The sequence below is a fragment of the Gopherus flavomarginatus genome, chromosome 5 (genome assembly GCF_025201925.1).
Source record: "Gopherus flavomarginatus isolate rGopFla2 chromosome 5, rGopFla2.mat.asm, whole genome shotgun sequence".
Classification (NCBI taxonomy): Eukaryota; Metazoa; Chordata; order Testudines; family Testudinidae; genus Gopherus; species Gopherus flavomarginatus.
Window position 1 is genome coordinate 129,736,648 of NC_066621.1, and position 17,350 is coordinate 129,753,997.

Here is a 17,350-nt window from a genome sequence, read left to right on the forward strand (position 1 = left end):
ATGATGTATAGTGAAAAAAAGTCTAAAGGTCTACACTTTTGCAAAAGCATGATGCTTACAAAATAAGAAATTTGGTTGTTGAACATACAAAGCAATCAAAGCTGAGTAAAAGTATTGTTTTATAGTGGTCCATGTATTATTACAACTGAATAACTGAGGTGTTTTCCTGAACACACCCACCCCCACCCCAGTAGCTTCCTGCTTATGCCCAGAGTGACCCTCAAAAGTGCGGCTAGTTGAAAAGCACTGGTATTCTCTGTTGACAAAACGTCATAGCAACTAGCCATTTTCAAAATACAAAATGTTTTGACAGTGCAACTGTGAAAGATAAGACAACCCCATGCAGTATCTTTGGGGACCACTGTATTACATTTATGAATGGTTTATGTAGGATTGTGTTCTATTCCAGTGGTGAGCAAACTTTCCCTTATTGTTAACAGAATCTGTCCATGCCACCCTCCATTACCACACAGCCAAGCTTCCTCAGCAGCCAGGCTGCACTCCTAGGGCAGGACCAATACCTGCCCCTCCCGCCTCGGGTTTCCAGGGTGGAGGAAGCTGTACATGACAGTCTCTGGGGGCAGAGCCAGCACTGGGCACAGAGGCTGACAGGAGCAGAAATCGGTGCACCATAGGCTGGGTGGCCCGTTGAGGTGAGTCAGGGTGGAGATGGCACTCCCTCCCTATCCCTGGTGGGCGCTGGTGCAGGCCCCGCCACACAGGGCTAGCCCAAGCTGCCTGGTGCCGCCGCTTGCCCCCGAATGTTCCTTCACACCTTCCAGTTTGCACATCACTGTTCTACTTCACAGGGGAAGGTTATCACAGCTCCTCCGGGTACGGGGTGAGGAAGGGCTGTGATTAAGGCAAGTTGCCAAGACTGAACTGTACCAGAGAGATAGTCCCCCCACATGTGGTTTAAATATACTCATTCAGACTGGGTTCTCCAACAACTAGGAGACATTTAACGTGCTTTTGGTATAAAAAGCTGAATTTAAAAAGACTTCCTCATCCAACAAATGGATGTGTGCTTTCTTCCAATTCTGCTGAAAGGTTGGAAGGTCATTTGCCTACCAAACTCTCCACATAGAAGATGGGTGATTCCTGGCACGTTTAGTAGGTATATAGAACATTTTAAGGTTCTCTCTGTGCGCTTGTGTCATTAAAATACACGTGCTTGCTTTGGAGAGCTGTGTGGTAACTCATAAATGCTGGCCTACACTGGTCATTGTCCCTGGAAAGAAAGCCACTGAGTCACTACTGCTGCCGGAGGGTCTCATCATCCCATTCCTTTCATGGGAAGTTTGGCTGGTGTGGATGTCTTAGGCCTTTTCTGGTCTTTAAGACCCTACAGAACTACCTTTTCACATTGCTTTTTTTTTTTTTTTGCAGGTAACTTGTTTTCCTCCAGGTGTCCTTCTCTACTCTGAGTGAAACTTGAGACTTGGGGGCTTTGTTGACTGATGTCAACTTTGAACATTTCTCATCTTGCAGAACAAGTGGGTTCCATACTGTGAAAGTGTTCCTCAAAGCAGCTCTTGTGGACGGCAAGAGAGCAGTGACTGAGGAAAAGGCAGGAGACTGGGCTTCTGGAGAAATTCTTAATCTCAGAATCTGCCATGAATATTTATAGAAGGAGCATTCAGCCTCTTTGGTTTCCCCAAGCTGTAACAATAGTTGGAAAGCAGTTTCTGGGACCTTTTTATTATTAACTATTACCTAATTTCTAGATGCATGGATTTTTACTAAGAATGTGGGGAAAAAAGCCAAAATAAAAACGCCAAACCCTCATTTTGCTCTAATGCCAGGATAAAATTAGTTTAAACATTAGAAACAGAGTGACTGTCTAAAAGCAAAATTCCTGGACCTACCTTCAAATTTTGGCAAGGCAGTGAGGTTGGGAAGCATTGGAATCCAAACCAGCATCTGGAGACTGGTCTGATTTACATCGCTTGGGCACAGGCCTAATTAATGTATCTGATGAAATGGTGTCATTTTTCTGCTGGGTTTTTTTGGTACTATTTCACCATTCTGATTTTTTATTTACCTTGAATTTCCCCAACGTGCGACAAACTGCCAAGGTTCTTGGGTTGTACGTAAGCTAGTTTAAGCTGAGGGAGCACAAATGGGACCTCCTTGCCATCTGATGGCAGTTTCGCAAGGAGATAATCCTCAGAACAGCCAACTTGACGCTTCACTGACACAGAAGACAATGGAGGTTTCTCCACAATGCTTTGCCTGTTTTCAGCTGCAGCTTCAGATTCCTTCTCCATGGAAGCTATTAAAAGAAATAAAGTAGTAAGTGCATTCATTCTGAAGAGATCTTTTGTGTTTAACAGGATCAAGGATTCACAGGGTTTTCTTACTGTCATTGCATATAGGAGCAGCACTGGAAAGTTTACTGATTCTGGAAGCATTTGTATTGTCTCAAAATGTGTTGCCACCCAGACTTTATTGTAATAAGCATCTTGCTTTCACTTCAGTTCTTACACTGTATGGTGAAGTCTTGTATCATGATCCAACAAGAAAAGGGATTAATACACTACACCAATTGAAAGCTGTGATTACAACCTTCCAGAAAGTAGAGCGCTGAATTCTAGCCTCTGTTATTTGAGAGAGATAAGACCTTTACATGACCCTCGGGGTAACAATGGTTTTGTTTTTGCTAGTATTCCAGGGCCAAATACAACAAGCAGCAGACTTTGTACAATTGTCATTTTCAGTCCCTGATTAATGACGTTTATCAGCATATGCTAACTTTCAAATCAAGGCTATAGTGTGCATGCTGTAAAATAATTCAAGTTAATCCAAAAGAAGTGGATGATTTAGCATTTTATCCCTGGGAAGTGTTATTAATGAAGCTTCAATATCAAAACTATTAACCTGCATGTTTATTATTATGGTGTGGAACTCACAGTCATTCTTTTCCTTCTCCACGTAGAAACACCCTTTGCAGCAGTTCTTTAGGCATTCTTTTGCCATAGCTTCTAATATTTCAGTGTAAGTGAAACACGAACAATGCTCCAACACAGAAGTCAATCCTGAAAACACATTCAACATGAGAGTAGCAGAAATTAAAATGCAACACCATTATTTTAAAATTACTGCCACATCACATCCTGAGGACCAAACCATTGACTTCAATGGGAACAAGAGCAGTACCATTAGGTTTATCATATTTTAACTAGTTTTTCTTATACATAAAGCATGGAGGTAGAGAAAGGTATCTTAAGATTTGGTGTTTCTAAGCTTAGTACACTGAAGATAAACAAAATGCTTCTTTTCAAGAGTGCGAATGCTCTCCTCACATTCATATGAGCCACTAAGCTCCACAGAATTTATTAGCATTAGTCAAGTCAGTTACAAGATGTTTCTTTTTATCCAACTTCCTTTGTTCACATAGTCCTTTTATTGTCTAATATTTTCACACACAAATTTTACATTACTCAGTGTAAATTCCATGTTTTACATATTAACATGTGATATTTATGCATGATACCAAACATTACTTTTTCCATGGAATTACTGCTTTCTCAGGTTGTTTATGTACCAAATGGAAGACCCATTTCATATACAACTGTGTCCTCCACATATACAGAAGACTGGAAATTGCTGACAGCTTCTAGCAAACTAAGTGGAGAGGAATAAAAGCAAACCTATAACAGTCGGTTAACATTAAAAGTACTTTATGACAGTAATAGATGGCCTCTTATTTAAATGTCTCTTTTGCTCATGTGCTTATCTCTTTTCAGAGAGACTTAAACAGCTGCACTGCCTCCTGTCCCACATTCTAGCTGCCTTATTATTTACACACATCTCAAATGTGCATTTCTTTACAGAAGATAGTGAAGACACAATCCCCTCCCTTTGGGGCTACAAGATGAGGTCAGACAGAACATGGAGACAAGCAGAAGGGGTGGGAAAGACAACAAATTGAGAAGATGGGAGTCAACCAACCATAAGTCTGTTTTTTGTATATCTTAGTCACAGGAAATTATGTTGAACATTTTCATGTTCGAGTATAGAGACTAATCCCATGTGTGCTTTGAACAGTCTGGTTTTTTTTTTTTTTTTTTTTTTTTTTTTGGTATGCAAAGAGACAGCTAGGGAGCACCACACACTGTGATCAAATGATTTTATTGCTAAATGTCATTTCTATTAACAAATATAGTTTCTATTAGATGCGACCAAATATTCCAATAAATTCCTCCTGGAGCCACTGTAAATTGTATACATCTCACCTAATTAAGAAAAAACACCCAGGTGTTTTGCCATATGTGACTTTTCTTTCAACTGTATCTATCAGTGGGAAATAAGTGATCAATGGGTACCTAATTATACTAAAGATAAGTATAGCATATATGTTTTGATTTGTTAGCCATGATCATGCATAACCCACATATGGCTTCACTTAGAAGGCTGTGAATTACCTGAGTTCAAGATGGCAAAGTAAATGGAAATGCCCTCTCTCTAGATAAAGGTTTGTCATTATTACAATTGCTGCATAAAAGTTCCAGAATAGCTGACTGCAAATGGATATTGCTTCACCAACTCTCTCTCTCTCTCTCTTTCTCAGCTGGGAGCTGTGGCAGTGAACTGACTAAAGGGAAATACGTGTCACATATAGCCCTCTTGCTTTTAGTTTCAGGTGTCTGAAACCCTAGTAAGTCACAAAAGTGAATGTTCCACCAGTGTGGCAAGAGCCTATTTTAATTTTAATTTACTTAAACTTCTCTGAAGGGTTGTGATTAATTTCAGGAATGTAGCTGGGGACCACAACTTCATCTAATATGGTTTCTTATCTATTTTCCTTCATGCTCAAGATCTCACTGTGGGCCAAGGAGTTAAACGCCAGTAGCCCAGTGATTATATATTCAGATATGGTAACTATTATGGGCTCAGAAGCAGCCTGAATATGGGACATGTTTTGCTGAAAGACAGAATGTTACCCAGGAAACTGGAGAACATTCTGCTCCTTTGGAAAAGGAGTTATGGGATCTTTAACTTCCAACGATAGGCAGGACCTTGGTTTAATATCCCATTCTTAAGAGGATACTTCTCACTGAGCATTAAGGAAGTGATATATACTGTAGGAAGTGGCCTCAGAATCATTAATGAGCTCATTTTACCATGTGGGATTTGAATCTACAATCTTTGGATGTGAGAACACTACCAGTGGATTACACCAATAGCTTTTCTGCACATCAATTAAAAAGATAAACAGTTTAATTCTTATACTGTACATCTGGTTGATGAAGGGAAGCAAGATGCTATATAACATCAAATCTGATGGATTGCCCCTACCCCTCGTGCTCATACCACCTCTTGGCTAAGCACTGTGGAATTAGAGGTTTACTTTACTGATTTTCCTTCCCAGTTTTTATCAGTACGCAACTGGAGCCTATATTCTTTTCTCTTTTTCACAGTGTTTGAACTGGACTTGTAACAGCTGCTAAATCTGCTCTAATCCAGAGGTGGGCAAACTATGGCCAGTGCAACCATCCTGCCTGGCCCTTGAGCTCTGGGCCATGGAGACTAGCCCCTGGCCCCTCCCCTGCTGTTCCCCCTCCCCCGCACCCTCAGCTCGCCATGCCACCAGTGCTCTGGACAGCAGGACTGCGAGCTTCTGCTGGGCAGCGCAGCGGCTTGGCTGGCTCCGGACGGGTGGCACAGCTGCCAGTCCTGCTGTTCTGAGTGGCATGGTGAAGGGGCGGGGAGCAGGGGGGTTGGACAAGGGGCAGGAGGTTCCAGGGGGCAATCAGGGGACAGGGAGAAGGGGGGGGTTGGAGTCCTGGGGGGGTGGCAGTCAGGGGCCAAGGAGCAGGGGGGTTGGATGGGCCGGTGGTTCTGAGGCCAGGCAGTGGGAAGGGACAGATGGGGGCGGGGGAGAGATGGAGAAGGGGGACAAGCTGTTTGGGGAGGCGCAGCCTTCCCTACCCGGCCCTCCATACTGTTTCAGATCCCCGAGGTGGCCCTCAGGCGAAAAAAGTTTGCCCACCCCTGCTCTAACAATGGTACCTAAGACTTGACGACACTTTGCTTGGGCATAACATTCTCTATCTTAGAATGACCAGGTTGAATTTATTGCCACCACTAGAACAGAGACCAAAAGTCTTTTAGAACTTCCTTAGGTGTCCAAGGGCAAGAAAACTAATTTTTCACACATGTACCAGAAACAGTTCAGTACATCAGTGGTCTCCAAAGTGGAGTGTGCAAGAGGATCCTTGGCGGTGCACGGTAGGAGGAGTGGTTTGGGGTTTTTTTTGTTTCGGCAGTTTGGGCTGGAGTCCGAGTAGCTTTTTTTTCTTTTTTTTTTTTTGCACTTTGGCAAAAATGGTAGAGTTGGTGCGGCAGGGGGTGCGTGCTCAAAATTTTTTTACTGATAGAGTGCACGATCAAAGAAGTTTGGAGACCACTGCAGTACATAACAGTTAAAACAGATCTACTAACTCATACTCCTAACATTACTGAGCAGGACCCATTGTGACACGGAAATAGTTATGCCCATTCATTACCCCAATGAAGAACTACCTCCTTTTCATCACTGCACTGAGTCCTTTGCTTGGGAAGAAGGACATAAGCATTGTTTTAATGGACTTTATAATAATAGTATCTTATTTCTGCATCCTAGGCAGATTTTTGTTTTAAATAAAAGCAGGCCACATTCTGTTAAAATTAAAACAAACTGTGACTTTATCATTTGATTAATGAAAACATGAGGTCAAGTCCAGTGTGGGACCAGCCACACATTTCTATACTGTATGTACGTATAAGAGTAATTCATCATCTGTACAGAAACAAACATGCTCAGATAATGCTATTTACACACTAATGTTTTACTAGCAGAGAAATATCAATGGCAGGCTGCAGAGTATATAGATACGTACTTAGTACGTCACAGCATTAGTTTAAATTAGACTTCTTTAAAAAGAAAGTTCCCAGAGCAAATAGGTAACTAAAAGCCATGTTTGTGCTAGCATTTTCTATGTTAAAGAACATAATGGTTTTAAAGCAGGTGGTATCTTTTGGATAGAGTTTTGAAGCCTCTACTTGTGCCCCAAGCACATTACAGAAACATATTGAAGGCTTGCTAAGGGACTGATCATCTGAAACATGGTTTTGACTTACGTTGCTTAGTTTGTCTGACATGGTTCCTCTGTGATAAAGTGGATGCTCTAAAAACTACTTTTTAAAGCTAACCATAAATAACTAAATATCCTGAATATAGTGAAAGGCTTTACTCTCAAATTCAGATGTTACAGCCTCTTGTTTCCACTTTAGAAACTGAGTAGCAGTTAAAATAATTCAGAATAATTTATCTACCAGTCCCCAGTGCACTTAGCTTCTCACTTCTACATTTTCAAAGAGTCATATAGGATTAGGCACACAACTGCCACTGATTTTATGGATCTAGTAGTAGTGAAGTTATGCGGGAGAGAGATTTATTTAACAGGTTCCAGCATTGCTAACTCCCACAATTTTATCAGGACTTTAGCAATTCTGGCATGTTTTTAACTTCTCATGAAAACCTGATCAAAAGCTGCCAACTCATGAATCTTCTCTTATTCAAAATTGAAAATATCTTGTGTTACTTCCCAGGGGGCTGAGGACAGCAAGATGGCCAATATTCCCTAAAGTCTGTGTGCACATGGAAGTGAGGCTGCCTGAGAAAGTTGGCTGAGATCTTCCACTGTTTTCAGTGAGATTGAAGCCATGTCCACAGGCAAAATGGCTGCCACTCCAGGGTTCACAGGGCTAGACAGGACACCAGATCTGTGAGGAGCAGTAGAGACTCTGAAAGGAAGATGGGGAGAATGGAGGGGGCTGATCATGGAATTGCAGGGGAATGGTGGGGCAGAGAATAGTGATGGCAATCTGATGGGAGCTCTCCCAGCCTGGTGGCAGGCAATGTTGCCACCTTATGAATTGATTGCAAATCACAGTATTTTGGCACCTGCAGGAAGAGATATCACTATGACGCGAATAGCTCCTTCTATCCCACAATTTTCAGGGCTGGGCTTGCGGACAGAGCTGTGTGTGTGTGTGAGAGAATCCTGGGGCTGAGGACAGAGACCTGTCCTGCCACTGACCCCTGCCTTTGTGTATGGTCCTAGAGCAGAGAGAGGGGGGCCTGGGGCAGCAGAATGGGGGAAGGCTGATGATGGTGGATCCTGGATGGAGAAGTCCCAGACAGTAATAAGAAATGAATGTCTGTTCCCCTCTCATAGGGATGAGGGAAGGAGTTACCACCTGAGCAGCTAGGGAGAGGTGTATATATGTGTTTGTACTAAAGGTTGACTTCAACCTGAAATTTCCACACATAGTGGCAGAGGAATAGAGAGGAGTTAAAAAGTCAAAAGAGACTTAAAAAAACAAAAACAACAAGGATTTGTTTGTTTAAAAATATCTTGTGATTTTTTGGGGCAAGTCTCAATTTTAGAGGGTTCTGACTCATGATTTTGGTTCTCTTAAGATTGGCAATACTGAATTTCTGTTGTATATACACTATTTAATAAAAAAAAATCCTGCTGGGGAGTAGTATAGGACTGTCCTTATAGGTTCCAATAATTATCAAGTACTGCATGATTTAGGTGCTGGCTGTAAAGAACAAAGGATTCTGTAAACCATAACCCTTTGCTCAGACATCTAGTTACAAGTTTTCAGTACAGTGCCTCAGTACAGTGCCTCACTACTGTACTCAATCTATATTTAGCCCCAAATTGAAAGAAACACTTATAAAATAGCAAAAATATACATTAAGCACACAAGAGATTGATGTTCCACTGCACCAAAGAAAGGCTGTGTCAGCATCAGGAATCCTGCTCTTTGGGGCCCCATTTTGTTAGGTCTACATACATAGAGAGTCCCTGCTGTGAAGAGCTTATCGTGTAAAAATAGATAAGACAGACAAAGGGGATGGAGGAAAGGAAGAGTTGTTATCCCCAATTTACAGATGAGGAATTGAGAAATTAAGTGACTTGCCCAAGGTCACACAGGAAGACTGTAGCATAACAGAAATGAACCCAGCTCTCCTGAGTGCCAATCCAGTGCTTTATCCACAAATCCCAATCTTTCCTCACATCACATCTCAATATGAATCTGACTCTCTTGTAAGCTTTGTCTTCCCCGATCATCCAACAGTTGGATAATCAAATATAACTCAGTGACAGTCCTCTTACAAAACATATAAAGTGAAAGGGAAAGTCCAATTATTCCCCTAATAACATGGAAGACAAGATGAAAGAATATAGTTTAAAAAACAACACACACAATCCAGAGAATTAAATCACTGCTATTTTAATTTATTTAGACCAGAAAGGATAATTACCTTAATGATTTCCAGGTTTCTCAGATATAAATTTTAAAATGAGTTAAATCAGATAAACTGGATATCAAAGACTTTACTGCCAGATGCTTTCAGAATAATTGCAAGACATGAGACACAAATGTTTGGACAGAGATGCAAATATTTTCAACAACTCATTAAATAAACTGAACAGGATCGGAAATAGCTGACTGTAGTATAAATATTCAAGGATGGAAGTGGTCTCAAAGAAATGTCAGATTTATTTTTGCCCCATGATGCAAATATATTGTTTAAAAAAAATTAGAGCTAGAAAAGCTTGTTTATTTAACAATACCACTGCTTTTTGGAGGTGGACAGGTATTTTTAAATGAAGATAAAAGTGAAACATTCTGATCCCTGACTGGATCTGCCATACTGCAGTTTCCCAAAGGATTACATTTAGAGGACAGGACCGGCACTAGTATTTTTAGCGCCCTAGGCGCACGGCCATTTCGCCGCCCCGCGCACTGGTCCCATGGCTCTGGTGGAGCTGCAGGACCAGGGGACCCTCCACAAGCACGACTGCGGCAGGTCAACTGGAGCCGCCCGCCGCGCCCCCCCCCCCCCCGGCAAAATGCCACCCCCCAATAATCCTGGCACCCTAGGCGATTGCCTAGGCCGCCTAAATGGAAGCCCTGGCCCTGGTAGAGGACACACCAAAACAGTTATGAGATTTATTTCTAGCCTAAAATACATACAGCAACTCATTCCCAGACCTCCATTCCACAAGTACTTTACAGCACTACTGCAAATAGCAACGTGTCCTGACAAAATAGGAAGTATTCAGCAAAATCACTAGGAGGAGGAATGGTCAGTACTTGTTAGCCATCTCAGGGTAAATGCTCAGCTGACATAGGTGGCCATAGCTCCACTGACTTCATTGGCACTGGGAGCATTTATGCCAGCTGACCATCTGCCCCTTGAACAGTGCCACTTTGGACTTTATCACTTCCTCACCAGGTACTGATCATGCAAGCCTCTGTTTTCCCTGTTGGCTGGATCTCAATCCTAGGAGATCCAGTCCACTTTAAGCCTTGTAAATCCTGCAAAGAGCATAGTGGTAACACCACACATCACTGGAGGTCTAACAAAACACACTACAGCAAAAGCTGCTTCCACTGCAGGTTGGAAAGGTTCCCTCAGGCACTCCGTACATGTCTTAGCAGGACGAACTGGTTGCAGCCAAATGTCAGGTGGGTTCCTGGGAGTAGCTGTGTACGTGATGCTGGGCTGGGAGACCATGCAATTGGAAAGGGAAGGCTCCTAGATTAAAATATCAAGGAACTGGAGGAGCAGAGCAAATGGTTTTGAGAAATTTGCCTTCAGACAAAGTAGCAGCAGGGTAAGCACATGTATTCGTTGTTCACCACATCTATAAGCCAAAGTGAGTGTGTGGTTAAAAAACAAAGTCTTGCTTGTTCAGTTCTGTAGCTAGGCCTGGCTGGTTCAGACCGTACAGGTAGAATATGCTGTCACTTTGGGTAGATCTAAACTTGACTTTTTAATTGTGTACGAACAATTGTTAATATGCCAGACACAAACATTAGTTCCTAGCTGAGTTTAATCCTAGGCAGCAGAAGGTTGTTTGAGGAGGAATAAACACTTATGTCCTGTCTAAAGTTACCATTACTCAATTTTAGTGAATGCAAGTTAAACAAGTAAAAATTCAAGTGTATAGACTACTGAATTCTGCTGGTAGAGGTTACTATGTATGTAACTACAGCCTGGTAGGGAGGGATGCTGACAGGTTTGCTTGGAGTAGCAGAACCCCGACAATCAGTAATACTTATAGCAAGCTAGTTGCTGAGTACCAAGGACCCTATTTTTCCCTATATAGATAAAACTTAGAGCATGGAAACCCTGGGAGTTTGCATACAGAGTCTTTTTCCAATTCTTCTGTCTTTTGGGAAAATGCAGGGAGGACATTTGTTCCCATCCCCAGAAAGAGACAGGAGATGTAGCCCCTCAAACCAATGGATCTTGGAAGAGATGCCAAAAGGGTTACAGTAAAAATAGAAAAGTTCCCGAGAAGGGCAATGAAAATTATTACAGGCAGAAAGTCTTCCATGTGAGGATGTGACAAAGTAAATCTGGCTTCGCTATTAAGCCTCTCATAATACGAGAAACAAGATGACACACCATAAAAAGAATAAATTTCCAACTGAAAAAAAGTCATGGAATTTTTAATATACACACACACAAAGCTATGATAGACTCTCACAAAACAGTACTGAGGCAGAGAGCATAGCAGGGTTTTAAAAAATCCCATTTAAATATGAGTAATAAAAATACAGTTACACAGGGTAAGATAAAATGGTATGCTGCAAACAAACCACTAACTGCCTGGGGCTAGGAACAAATGTCCCACTTGCTTAGGTTATTGTATAATGTTCCAGTGTGGGGGCTTTATACTTTCACATAAAGCATCTGGTACTAGCAATGGTCAGAGACAAGATACAGGACTAGATGGAATATTGGTCGGCAGCAGCATGGCAGTATCCATGTTCCTCAGTGCCTCTCTTGTATTGAGGATACCCTGACATTGGAAATGAATGCCCTTGACTGAGAGATGTAGATCAGATCTGCTAGATCAGAGTCACTGCTGGGGCTCTACTCCCCCACTGCAGGATATGAGTAACATTGCATGAAGTCAGCAGGATTTATATCCTGCAACGTGGAAAACTGGGACCCCTGGCTACCTCAGCCTTAGATCTTCTGGAAGTGCTGCTTTGGTGCTTGCTGAGCAGCTGCCAGGACATAGACAACTACATATTTTTATCAGATGCTTAAGTGCCAGCCACTGTGATGAGTCAAACAGAGCCATCTCACCACCTCAGGGTCAGAGAAGGAAGGAGGCTGAAGTTTAAAACTACATTTAAATATACTACTCATAACATCCATTTAAAAGTTAAAATGTCTGAGATTTTTTCTTATGTGTATTAACTACTTTAATTGGATCCACAGAAACGGAGGGAACATTCTTATTTTGTTTAGTTTTCAAGACTGGTGGGAGCGAGAAGAAACTGATGCACGGTGGGAGGGTTCACAGAGTTCCCAGTGCTTTTTCTTTTGAGCCTGACAAGTGGCTCCTTCTGGGGCCTGACCACAAAGAAGATATTATCTCCTTCTGTGCATACAAGAAGTTGGATTTCCCAGGTTGCGCAGCAGGACATAGTTTTGATCATCTTCAGCATGCCCACCATTCTGTTTCTTTTCTTAATCAGCATGCAGCCCACCCATCACGTTTCCACTGGCGAGTCCTCTGCTTGAAACTTGCACACACACAAAAACACCAACACCACTCTCCCCCAGGCACCAGACTCTCCTCTCCAGAATGCTTCCCAATCATAATGAGGATAACCCTCACCTACAACAGAATCATGGATTTTAAGGCCAAAGGGACCATTGCGATTATCTAGTCTGACCCTCTATATAATACAATACAAGTCAGAGAATTACAGCCACTTATTCTTGCATCAAGTGCAGTATATGACTGAACAAGGGCAAGTCCTTCAGCGAGATGGAGTCTTTATATCAAGGCTGGACAACAAAATCAACCATTGGAACATATAATCAAGAAATGTGGTAAATTACCTTCACTGTTGAAAATTTTTCTATCTTTAAACTTCCAGCCATTGGATCTTTTATGCCTTTGCCCACTAGATTAATAGAAATATTAAATATCAGATATCTTCTCCCCACATAGGCATGTATAGACCAAATAACCTCCTAGCCTACTCTTTGATAAATAGATTGCGCTCCTTAGGTCTCCTACAGTATGTCTTCCATGTAAATTTAAACCTACAACTGGTGAAAAACTGATTGTTTGTTTGTTTTTTTGTTTGCTGGCAGTGCAGTGCGGGCAACCCAAACCAAATCCAAAAATTGCAATAAAAAAAATAAATTGAACACTCACCTGGGCTGTGGAAGACTTGGGTTCAACTCCCCACCCCTCTGCCTGATGTGGAGAAGGGATTTAAACTTGGGTCTCCCACTTTGTAGGAGAGCACCCTAGCCATAGGGATAGGGGATATTCTGGCAGAGAACTCCCTCTAACTCTCCCGTTGAAGCTGTTCCACTGTGTGTAAATAAAGAGTCACTGAGCATTGACTTGAACGTGGGTTTCCCCACATCCTACGTGATTGTACTAACCACCAGGCTCGAGTGTCATTTTCACTCTCGTTCCCTAGTCCAATGACCCCATTGCCATTATGAATGATCTCCAGTCTTCTCCATCCCTCCATTAACCGCCTCAGACAGAACCTTCAGATTCAGATAGGGATGACTGTTATGCTCAGCAGGGGAAGACAGCCACAGCTAAAATTAAACTAAAAAGTATTCGTGACCAACGATTTGTCCTGCATTTTGTTGCTAGCATTCACGATGTGTCTAGAAAGTACTGATATTACTATCAACTTCCGCAGGTTGCCAGCCAAGGTGGAAGAAAAACATCAGCTCAGGAAGCAGTCTTTAGTTGGGGTATAATATACAAATAAGCTCTCTGTTGCTATTATCAGAGGGGTAGCCGTGTTAGTCTGGATCTGTAAAAGCAGCAGAGTCCTGTGGCACCTTATAGACTAACAGATGTTTTGGAGCATGAGCTTTCGTGGGTGAATACCCACTTCGTCAGATGCAACTATTGTGCAACAGAGCTAATAATAGGCAACCAAAAATCACAGGCCAGATACAGATACTACAGTTCCCTCTGCTGCAGAAACAATTTCAGGTTGTTTAGCATTCCAGTTCTTAACAGTCAAACCCAGGCCTCATTTAAAATGTCCACATCATTCCAGATGGATAATATCACACAAGAGTTCGTCCAGCAATGCAACAAAAGCAGAAATGTTCTTAAAGAAAGTCTTCTGTGGAATCCTCAAATGGGAGACTCTTGATGATCCTACTCTGAGCATCTCTCTAATGCAGTGATTCTCAATCTGTCCAGAGGTCTGTTACCCCTTTCAGAAGTCTGATTTGTCTTGTGTACCTCCAAGTTTCACCATACTTAAAAACTACTTGCTTACAAAAATCAGACATAAAAATACAAAAGCTTCACAGAACATTTACTGAAGTTGCTTGCTTTCTCTTTTAACCGTATTACAAAATAAATCAATTGGAATATAAATAGCATACTTACATTTCAGTGTATAGTATATAGAGAAGTGTAAACAAGTAATTATATGAAATTTTAATTTGTACTGACTTCACTAGTGCTTTTTACGTAGCCTTTTTGCAAACCTAGGCAAATCTCTAGAGAAGTTGATGTACCCCCTGGAAGACCTGTGCGTACTCCGATGAGTACACACACCCTGGTTCAGAACCACTGATATAAGGCACTATGTACATGAAGAAGATGTTACATTTGATTAGTCTGTTCACTCTAGAAACAGTGAACTAACTATATTGAACTGAACTCTCACCACTTTGTTATGCTAGTTTAAGGTACTTCCTTTATGAATCTCTGGATACACAGCTCTATGCTTCTTCAAATTTACTATGAAGCTTTCTGGGCAGATATCCTGTGGTACAACGTTCTGCCACTCATATGTGTGCAGTGGTATTCTCACAGTGTGCTGTGGGATGCCTACTAGAACTTACAGGAATTCTGGGACTTAGTGTTAAACTCCCATCATTCCTCTCCTGGCATCTAATTTGCCAGTGCCATTTTTGCATTGCTGTCAGGCAGCACAGAAGACATGCACTGTGATCAGATGATTTTTTCCCCCTCAATTTCCTCAAACTTTATCAGCAGAGTTATGATTTTTTTTTTATGTTTCATAAGTAACAGATAACACAGCTTGAGTTTAAAAAATAACCAAGAATATAGTGCAAACACAAAAGCAATGGAAACGTGGCATGCTCATAGTGTAGCATCTCACATGCTCCTGTAAACTATTTTCTCCAGGGGGGGTGGATTGCAATGGGAAGAGCCTGAAGTTTAGTTGCCTGAAAGGGTGATCCCAGTATGGCATGCTCCCCATAGCTTGCAGGACAGTGCTAGGATCAGGCACTGTGCTTGACCTTTGTAACAGAAGGCGCTGCACTGCAGCTACTGCCTCTGCACTGATTGCATCACATTTTCCAGGGCCACACTCCCTTTTAAGCCTCTGTGTGTGTGCCAGGAAGCCATTCACTCCACACTTCAGGGCTTCCCAGCCCTCTGCTGGGCTGCAGTCATTCATCCTTTGAACACTGCCTCTTGCCTTTTTCTCCTTCTGAGGTTTGTCCCTCTCTTGGGAGGTGATAAGTCCCCTGTATGTGCAAGCTGGGGCATTGCAGGTGCTGAGCGAAGTCAGAAAAAGCCCAAGTATTTATCTTCCCGATCCTAGTTGCTGTGCCAGCGCTGATAAAGGGCTGCTTTTCTCACCATTTTGGGATGCCATTCCCATCTCCTTTTCCCATGCTGGGGTTTGCTTTGAGACAATATGGTGTTTTTCAAGTTTCCCCCACCTTGTACAGCACTGTAAAAATGTCGGGTGGGTGTAGGCAGCCTAGTACTTACATGTGCACTTCTGCAGGCTTCTCATATCCCTCTGATACAAATTCCCCAGGACACACAGAAGGGTCCTATTCAAAAAGGCAATGGGCAAACCACAAAGCTACACAACCCTGTTATTGGCTAGGAGGGTGATGCTCCAATTGCTGCAAGAGTCGAAGGAAGGAAACACTAGCTATATACAAGTGTCTCAGCAGAGGTGCATTGTCTTCTCAATGCCCTCAACACCCCTGTGGAGGTAGAGGATTATTCTTATTCCCATTTCACAGATGGGGAACTGAGATACAGAGAAGCTAAGTGACTTGGCCAAGGTCACATGGGAAGTCTGTGGTGGGGAAGGGAACTGAATTAGTGTGCCTCAAATCCTAGACTAGGGTACTAATCATTGGACCATCCAACCTCTCCATCCTTCCATGTAATTTGTGAGCACCAAGAGAGAGCACTGTCTGTGTCTTAAATTCTCTTTATGACACTCCCCCTTCAGTATAAGGTACACAGCCAAATATATAAAACTGCCGAACTTCTTCTGAACCCAAGAGTTCCAGATAGCCAGGAATTAATGCCTTATGGCTTAGAAAAGTCTACACATTCTGAAATATCTTTGAAGGCTGGTTGGGGGAATTTCTCAAAATCTCACATTAGCTAAAAGCTGAGGGCATTTGTAGAACTTTGAGCCAAGCTTCTTTTTCTATTGCTGTATCTGCCACGCAAAGCATTCAATTTTTAATCACTACGGTGCTGACAGCTTCAGTGGCGAGACAGGTTCCACAACAGCAAGCGGCTCAGGAAAGGGACTTGGGGTGGCAAGTGTGGCCAGTGGTTGTGGGACTGGATAGTACAGGGAACTAAAACTTGATAGTGTTGATTCTGTGGTGTAGATGCCATTTTGAGCATAGTTGGGATGGGGGTTAAAATGCCAAGCAGCTAGAGAGAGGCTCCCAGCTCCATCGAACATAGTGGTGAACAGCTGGTACCCAGAAAAGGTTGTTTTGAAATACAGCCCATAATACCGACTGCTACAGCTACCCTTTGCAGCATTATCAGGCTGGCTGCTGGTAAAGCTCTGTTCCACTGCATGGGGTTCCCGGGTAATCTCTGAATCTGCTGGGTCACACAGTTCTTGCCTGCCCAGAAAAAATCTCTCCTATTTAGATCCCCTGGATTTTAGGGCAGTCAAAAGCACCTTCTGGGGTTTTTGACTGCTTTCTGGAAAGCTTTCCATCACATCATTTTTGTGTCATGGCAGTGGCATGAGCATCCCTTCGAAAAATGCAATTCCAGGTACTAACGTTATTGGCAGGTAGTGTGAGCATTACTAGAGCTCCTGTTCTGGTCCTTGCCTTGTGCTGGTGCTCTTGGGCTTTGAATTAGCACCGACCCCACCTCCAGGAACGTTCCCTCATCTTCATTTGCTCAGAAAACATCTGGTAGATGTCTGCATTCTGGTGACTTCTCCAGATTGGACTGAACATGCAGCTCTCCAAAGAGGGCTGGCAACCCCAGGAGCTTTGCAA

The 17,350-nt window shown here is 42.5% G+C and overlaps 1 protein-coding gene across 6 annotated transcripts in view; it reads right to left on the bottom strand.

Annotated features, from left to right (window-relative positions):
• Positions 1–17,350, bottom strand: part of TC2N (tandem C2 domains, nuclear) — a 47,078-nt gene that overhangs the window by 21,933 nt on the left and 7,795 nt on the right. For 4 of the 6 annotated variants that reach the window (XM_050953301.1, XM_050953302.1, XM_050953303.1 and 1 more), the window contains 2 exons: positions 2,913–3,038; positions 2,045–2,275 (listed from right to left, as the gene is read on the bottom strand). In XM_050953301.1, the coding sequence (XP_050809258.1) occupies positions 2,045–2,275; positions 2,913–2,979 (298 nt within the window). In that variant the 5' untranslated portion in view covers positions 2,980–3,038. Of the gene's footprint in view, positions 1–2,044; positions 2,276–2,912; positions 3,039–12,937; positions 13,003–17,350 lie in introns of all 6 variants that reach the window. The other 2 variants (XM_050953299.1, XM_050953298.1) reach the window with 1 other exon arrangement.